The 8,086-nt window shown below is 43.6% G+C and overlaps 1 protein-coding gene across 5 annotated transcripts in view; it reads left to right on the top strand.

Annotated features, from left to right (window-relative positions):
• Nucleotides 1-254: 254 nt before the first annotated feature.
• Nucleotides 255-8,086, top strand: part of NUP58 (nucleoporin 58) — a gene marked incomplete at both ends in the record, with an annotated part of 44,195 nt that continues 36,363 nt past the window's right edge. For 3 of the 5 annotated variants that reach the window (XM_079722042.1, XM_079722041.1, XM_079722039.1), the window contains 3 exons: nucleotides 255-361; nucleotides 4,486-4,628; nucleotides 5,916-5,951. In XM_079722042.1, coding sequence (XP_079578168.1) covers nucleotides 255-361; nucleotides 4,486-4,628; nucleotides 5,916-5,951 — 286 coding nt within the window. The remainder of the gene's footprint in view (nucleotides 362-4,485; nucleotides 4,629-5,915; nucleotides 5,952-8,086) is intronic. The other 2 variants (XM_079722043.1, XM_079722040.1) reach the window with 1 other exon arrangement.

The raw sequence follows: 8,086 nt of genomic DNA, 5'->3' as shown, positions 1-8,086 counted from the left end.
TTCCTTTCCTTCCCTTCCGCCCACTCCCAGCGGCCCCTGCGTGGCTGTCGCGGTCCTGGAGGTTCGTGCGGGCGGCCGCAGTATACGCGCCCTGCGCCATCTCCACACCGTCGGACCGGTCTTCGCGTCCGCTGGGCTCCGCGTTCGCGCAGGGTCGCGGCTGGGTGGGAGCGATGCTGCCCGGCCCGCTTGGTCCTTGAGGCGGGAGCGGCGAGCCGAGCCATTAGCTTGCCGACTGCGCCAAGCCCGCAGCCATGTCCGGGGGGTTCTCCTTCGGGAGCAGCACGCTGGGCTCCTCCACCGTGGCCGCCAGCGGGAGCGGCACGGGCGGCGGTTTCTCCTTCGGGACCGCGGCGTCTAGGTAACCGCGAGCGGCCTCCTTCCCGGCGGGGCTGGGGGCGGGTGGCCTGGGGGTCGCGGGCGGCCGGGGCAGGGGGCGCCGGCTTCCACGCGGAGGCCCGGCCGCGGTTTCGCCGCTTCTCTGGGCCCATCCCGGCGCCCGGTGAATGTCGGAGGGATGAATGGAGCTAAGGTTGTTGGATCTAAGCTCTTTTTAGAAAAAGAGACTTAATAGGAAATTGTAAGGGGGACAATGACAAGTTTCTCCCCGATAATTGAGACGCCATTGCAGGATATATGTTTTGGGACATTAATGATTTCGTGGTTATTTTAAACGCACTTTCAAACCTTTTGTGCCTTATGGGGCCCTATCTGTTCTCTTGGGTTTTTTTTTGGTTTCAAAATACTTGTTACAGCATTTTTTGGTGGTAGTTTTGAACAGTATGTGCAAATTAGTGTATCACAGGTGAGGATATTGTGCTGACTCTCATTGTCTTTTACTTAAATTGTGAAATGTAGGCGCCATAGTCATCGTCTTTGTGCAGCCTGCTACCTCACCTCCTCAAGTGATAACAATTTGGCCAGCAGACGTCCAGAAAGAGGCATTTAAAATAAAGATCATTTTAATGATGCGAGGTTTGCTCTTTAGAGCTCAAACTTCTGAAGATAAAAATGGAGATCATTAAATCAATTAGTGTGCCTAGAATGAGTTACAAGATAGCTCCCGAAGCTGGAAGATCAAGGCAAAAAAACCTTCAGTTTTGTCTGTATGGGAGGGGGTAGGGTGGGCAAAGACTACACAGTGAAGTCAGAAATCTGGAGTTCTCCTTAATAGCTCCTGTGCTGTCAGTCTGTGCACTTAATCAGTAAGGCCTGATCATTTTAATGCTTTACTTGCCATTTGCTTCATTTCCAGGGCCACCACCCTGTTGCAGGCTCTTGTCATTCGTGGAACAAATATTTGTTGAACGCATTCCTAAGTAGTAGGCTCCCCTTTAGGTGGTAAGATAAATAAATCCTGCTCTCCTGAAGCTTACATGAAAGATCGTAATACTTAATGACTCCTGCCAGCTTCTCAACCAGTAACCTTCTCCTGTTAGATGAAAACTGCTCCCATCACCTCCTACTTTGATTAGTTCCCTGGAATCCCAGTTGCTGTCTCAACTGCTTTTACATCAACTTCTTTTTTTTTTTTTTTTTTACAACGTTGTAGCCAGATTAAAAAAAAAAAATTCCCATTGCCTCCCTTCCGTGATTTTCCACTATCCTTGGAATGAAGTAAAAATAAACCTTACCATGGTCTGCAAGGCCCAGTCTGGAACCTCTTCAGACATCCTGAGCCCATCTTCTCATTTCTGTTTGCTCCAATTCAGCGATCCAGACCCAACTGTAAAAAAAAGAAAATAATAACATCTACAGGCATACAAATAAGTAACTGAAACAATTTCAGTGAAAGATACTACCCTTACTCTTTGATATTTTCTATGCACTTTGATATTTTCTGGGTTTTTTTTGGCCTGATATTTTCTATTCTGTTCCGTTTCCTTTTTTTAAAATGCTGGTTGTGAGCTATTAAATTGATTTTTTGCTCATCTCATGGGTCCTGATCTTAGTTTGAAAAACACAACTTGGGCTTTTTCTCAGTTCCTCAGGTGAAGGCCAAACCCCTTCCCACTTTAGGGGAGTTCCCTCTGCCTGGAATTGCCCTACAACCTCTTGTGCTCAGCTGATGCCTGCTTGTGGGACTCACGTGCTTACATCGGAGGGAAGCCTTTTCTGACCTGTCAGTGTAGAGAGGTTTCCATCCCTTACCCTGTACCATAGCACTTACCACAGTTGGATCAGTTCCTTACATTTTTTGTTGACTTGTTTACGCTCCATGATGGTGGAGATCTTTTCATGCTTGTTTTCCAGGAGACACAGTGGAGCTCAATATGTTATTTGTTGAATGCATGAATGATTGATAAATCTCTTTCTCTGGTTGGAAACTTCCTGAGGGCAGGGCCTGAGTCTCATCTGCCACTCCGAGTCCCTGTGACAGTGCCTAGCAGGGCTTTTATAAATACTTGTTGAATGATTGAGTAAATGAATTATTAGCAATAAACTAGAAAAATTCATACATGCTGTAGAAAGGCTTGGGAAATTAATAAAAGGAGAGACGGTCTAACACCTGCCCATTGGAGTACTGGTTTGGAGGCCTAACATTCTTTTGGTAAATGCACCTAGGTTAGGTTAGTTCCCAAGTCCACGGTAAGGCAAGATTCCGTTCCTCATCTGGCAGGGTCTGCTGGCTTTTCAACATCATGTCCTTGTTGAGGAATTGGCAGATAATATTGGTTGAGGCAATAATTGGTTAGGTCTGAGGTAGCTTTTTGTTTTTCTTTAAGTGAATATTTCTGCCACAGAAATTTCTCCTTTGCTTCTCTGGTAAAGTAAGATTTTACTCTGGTATATTTTCTCTGGTAATGTTTTCAACTTTATGAACTTGTGAAACACTTCATTGTCTTAAATTGTCAAGAAATTTTAAATACTTTGTCTTAAAAATACATACTTTCACTGTATATCTTTTGTGTATTTATGGAATAGCAGTAAAAACATGGGTTACTGACTTGTTTGGGAGGAAGGGTAGCATAATAAACATTTCCTTAATTTGATTCTTCATAATTTGCCAACAAAATGTTTCTTAAAAATACGTTTTGGTTCAGTTGTGCTTTAATTCTGGGTTAGACCTTGCATCCCTGCTCTGCCAGCCCCCTGTGCTTATATACACCGAGGGGCACGTACACACGTGCTCATAGGGAAAGACACAGTTAGGGTGCAACCTCTCCTTTTTCCTGCTCAGTGTTGATGACTGGTTTCAAGTTCTCCTTCCTTAAAAACTCCTCCTTCTCCGTTCCCCTCACAGTGATGAACTGGCATAGAACCTTGTACATGATATGTTTAGTTGAATTTATAAGTGCTCCTTATGATAACAGTAGCAACAGCGTTTATTGAGTGAAGTTCATTTGCCCTTCACAATCTCTAAATCTTTACAAAAAATCTTAGGTGGGTACTGTTATTCCCATTTTGCTGATGAGGAAATAGAGGCCCAGAAACGTTATGTCGCACAAGTACCAGCACGTTGGAGAGCTGGTACCGGAGCCTGGCCAGAGCACTACTGCTTGCCTCTTCCATTGAAATGCCACAGGCTTTGCAGCTTTTTAAAAAAACTGACATGCAGTTCCGCCATGGTGTTTATGTCTATGTGGAAGGCCAGGGAGAGAAGTAATAAAGATACACATATAGCATGAACGGGATTTCCCATTATGTTATACGTGTTGTAATCTCTCTTAACTCTCCGACATAATTTTTGAAGTGTCAAATTGTCAAGATTTTTTGGCTTGTTTTCGTAATTTGTTCTACCATTTATAGATAGCAAATTTGAGCCTCTGCAGCTTGCTAAGAACAGTTGAAAAGCTGTAAACTTTGTTCACATCACTTGTTATCATCAGCTGCTCTTTTTTAAGCTTTCAGAACCTCTGAAGAGGGTTTCTGCTGATCTTACACAGTCTTTGCAGAGGGTAGCTTTGCTTTGCAGCTTCCTCGTGCCAGGGTATGTCTATTCTTGTCCCTCATCCCCACCCCCAGGGCTGGTGATACAGCAACAGAGAGGTGGCGGGGACAGCTTCGAGTAACTTTCCTATTTCTGGGCATGTCTTTATGTTAGCAGTCGGGGAAGAACAAATGAGCTTAGCAGTGTGAATTGTACATACATAGTTCAGAAGGAAGATGATCCATATTTGTAGGATTTCCTATGGCTGTTTTAAAATACGCTAGCTTTCAAACAAAAACTGGTGAAAGCAGAATATATGTGATCTTGTTTATGATTCCTTGGCATCTGAAATCCTAATTGCTATAGATTCTGCTTTTCTTGAAGACTGGTGTTGCATTTTTTAAGAATAATTTTGTATGTGGATTTATTTTTATAGAGAACAGAAAAATATTTGAACGTGGTTGGTTGAAGGTGAGTTGTGATTACTTTTGTATCCTGTGGAGATCTGTGAGATGCTTAAATGGAGAAATAGTTAACCTCGAGGAGCTAACTTGCGTTTCCCTTAAATAAGTATTGGCCCTAGTAGACTTTGTTTTGTGTTTTCTATGAACAAGCAATCCTTCTGTGGGGCTCAGTTTTGGGAGTCTCGGGAGCACGGCAACTCCAGTGACAACATCTGCTCCTTCTGGTGGTTTTGGAACCGGGCTCTTTGGATCTAAACCTGCCACTGGGTTCACTCTAGGAGGAACGAGCTCAGGTAAGGAGGGTTGTCAGATTCTCGGGGAGTGGGTTTGGGGTCTTCATTCTTTGCAGGTTCTGTCCGGTGTCTCCTCCCTTTACAAGGATCGTCACTGGTGGTAGACCTAAAAAATGGTAGATACTGAGATGAAAAGGCAGACAGGGATGTGGGATCAAGGGTCAGAGATAGGGCCAGCCATTAGCTGTGACTTACTTCAGTGTAAGGAAGGACAACACACACATACATTTAAGAATGAAAGGAAATAGATCTATTTAAAAGTAATGAATTAAAGTAATTCAAGTTTATGTTAGATTATATAATGCAGTGTTTTATCTTGGTGAAGATTGAGTCAAGTTTACAGTTTGGACATTAATTAATTTAGCATATGGGACAGTCAGCTTCCTATTTTGCTATAACATTATAATTTACATTCCTAAGAGATGTTTCAGATTTTTTAAATTATTAAAACAATTGTTGCACTGGGAAAAGGGCAGGAGGTAAAGGTTTCTGGTGGACATTTCAATAATAAAAAGTTTTTTTAAAAAAATACAGATATTTTGTTATTATAAGCCAAAAATATGCTTCACTGGATCCACCGTTTTAAAAGTTTACTTCCTTATTTACCTTTATTCTTTGCCCTCAGAGTCTCTTGGTCTGTGTTACCACCTTTTGCATTGAGCTGCTAGCCTTGACTGCAGCACTTTCCACAGCTACAGAGACCGTGGAAGAACTGCAGGCGTAAACGTGAGACCAGCCAATGTGCCTCTTGAGACAGTGCCGGTGTTTTGGTTGGACTAGCTTTTTTTCCCTCCTTGCCGCGTTTTGTTATAGGCAATAGTTGTTTGCATTTTACAACTCTTTTTTTTTTTTTGCGGTACGTGGGCCTCTCACTGCTGTGGCCTCTCCCGTTGCGGAGCACAGGCTCCGGACGCGCAGGCTCAGCGGCCATGGCTCACGGGCCCAGCCGCTCCGCGGCATGTGGGAGCTTCCCGGACCGGGGCACGAACCGGCATCCCCTGCATCGGCAGGCGGACTCTCAACCACTGCACCACCAGGGAAGCCCCGCATTTTACAACTCTTAATCCCTAATGGATCAAATTATACACAGCCTGTGATACGAGAACCAGTGCTATAGAAGGAACGCTGTGTTAGGCAGTGGTTGTGGTGGAAGATACTGTGATACCCGTTAGTCTTACCAGCAGTGTTATCACTCCCTGAGGGTGATTCCAAGTCTTGCCCTGTTACAGGCCAAAAGAATGCCATCTGCCACTGATGATTGAAGTTTATTTCTCTTTTTGTCCCCAGGAATAGCAACAGCTGTAACTACAAGATTAACTCCGAGTAAGAATTTTTGAGGAAAGATCCCAGATCTGTGGTTTTTCTACTCTTTCCTAATCTCTCACAGAGCTGGGCTATAGAAGAAACATATAAGGAACTGAATATAGATCATAGATACTGACTTTTCAAAGAACCGTTCAGTATTTGACTACTTTTTAAAAATTGATGATTATGTAATCCTTTTTTAGTTCAGAAAAAAATTTTTAATACAGAATTGTCTTTTTCTGTCAAAATTTATTTCACATTTATATTTTTCAGTCATTTAAGCCCTTTTAGTGAAAAAAGAACCAAACTTTAGGCCAGAAGTCTTGGAATTAAGCGCTAGTTGTACCTCTAAATAATTGTGAGGCCTTAGATGGTCCTATCTGGCAGCTTTTAGTTATCTGTCAAATGAGGGTATTGGAATAAAAAGTTTTTGAATTCCCTTCCAGCTCAAAAATATCGTGGTTCTCTATCGTGATATGCTGCAGGGAATGTGGGTAACCAGGGTGACAGCACCCTGACCTGGATGCCAGGAAATAATGGCACGAGAGGACATTGAATGGACGAGAGGACAGTGAGGAACCTCAATTAAAATTACTTAATTTAATTAAATATAAACTTAAAATTGAAATAAAGATTGGTGAACTTTCTTCACTTAGATGCCGCTTACCTGTTATCAACAGAAAGCACGTCTGTCTGCCACCAAGGTTTCGGACAGGACTGGTTACAAGGGCAAGCAGTTGGATCCTGTCCTGAGATTTTAGAGCCTATGCGTGTTTTCAAAGCACGTTACTCTGGCACGGACTTCCACTTGTGGCAAGGACGATCCAGAAGCATAGTTTCTGACTTTTTTTCTCTGAGTGCCTTCAGGAGAAGCCAAAATGCAGGTCATTCATAATTTCTCCGTTTAGTAACTTTGAATAACTACTACTTCTTGGCTGTGGCCGTGAGTCTACACAGTGCCTTGATCACGGATTATAAGCCGAATGTGGTGGAGGACCCTGATGAGGGCAGGGGCCCCTGGTCCCTGCGCAAGACCTTCAGCCTGTTGTGAGGTAAAGGGAGCTGGCAGGCAGGACGATGGGTTCTTGTGTCATCTGATACGCGCTCTAGACGCAGGAAAGGCACTAGGAAGGCTGAGGAGGAGGAGAGAGTTGTTGATTGGCGGGGCAGGAAGCACTGTTCCAGGCAGGAGTGGAGAGTGCGGAGGCCCAGTCATTAAAGGATCCATGGAAATAGGAAAGGTACTTGGCTCTTGGAATTCAGGGTTCTGAGGGTAGGCGTGGTAGGAAGAGGAGATTGGCGGAGCGGGTTAGGACCACATAGGAAAGGGTTTTGGGTACCAAGCCTTTAGAATCTATTTTAAAGACTAATGTATAGACTTAGTGGGAACCTTAAGTTGGGGGAATCACCAGCATATTATTTTGTTCTTTTTTAAAGTAGCTGAGATAATTCCAAGAGTAGATGAGAGGTTGGAGGAGACTGATCGTGGAGGTTATTGTAATAGTTCTTGAGAGAGAGATGGCCTGAACTAAGGTTTTTGAGGATGTTTGTAATCCAGGGATATCTCTGAAGTGGAATTGACAGGACTTGTACTGATAGAATACAGGGGAGCAAGGGGATGTCAAGGATGATTATGATTTCTGGCTTGAGCAACCAAATTGACCCTGGGGGATTTAGGAAATTTTTTTATAGGGAGATGTGTAGGAGTCCAGAGGGACATCCAGGTAGAGCTAGTCTTTGGAGACTCAGGTAGATGTAGATTTAGACACATAAACCTATAGTGAGATTCTGAAAGTGGGTGAGATGTTTCAGGAAGTGAGGGAGCGAGAATGGAGCCATAGGCAGTATCATTTAAGAAGTGAACAGAGATACACAACTAGTATGTGTAAAGCAGATAGACAGCGAGGACCTACTGTATAGCACAGGGAACTAGATTCAACATCTTGTAATAACCTATAATGGAAAAGAACCTGAAAAAATATGTGTGTGTGTGTGTGTGTATGTGTATAAAATTGAATCACTTTGCTGTACAGCTGAATCACTGTAAATCAGCTATACTTCAATTTTAAAAAAGAGGCGAGGGCTTCTCTGGTGGCGCAGTGGTTAAGAATCCACCTGCCAATGCAGGGGACACGGGATTGAGCTCTGGTCCA

The sequence above is a fragment of the Hyperoodon ampullatus genome (assembly GCF_949752795.1).
Source record: "Hyperoodon ampullatus genome assembly, chromosome: 16".
Classification (NCBI taxonomy): Eukaryota; Metazoa; Chordata; class Mammalia; order Artiodactyla; family Ziphiidae; genus Hyperoodon; species Hyperoodon ampullatus.
The sequence above is the reverse complement of the archived record's forward strand: the minus strand, read 5'-3'. Positions and strand labels throughout refer to the sequence as shown.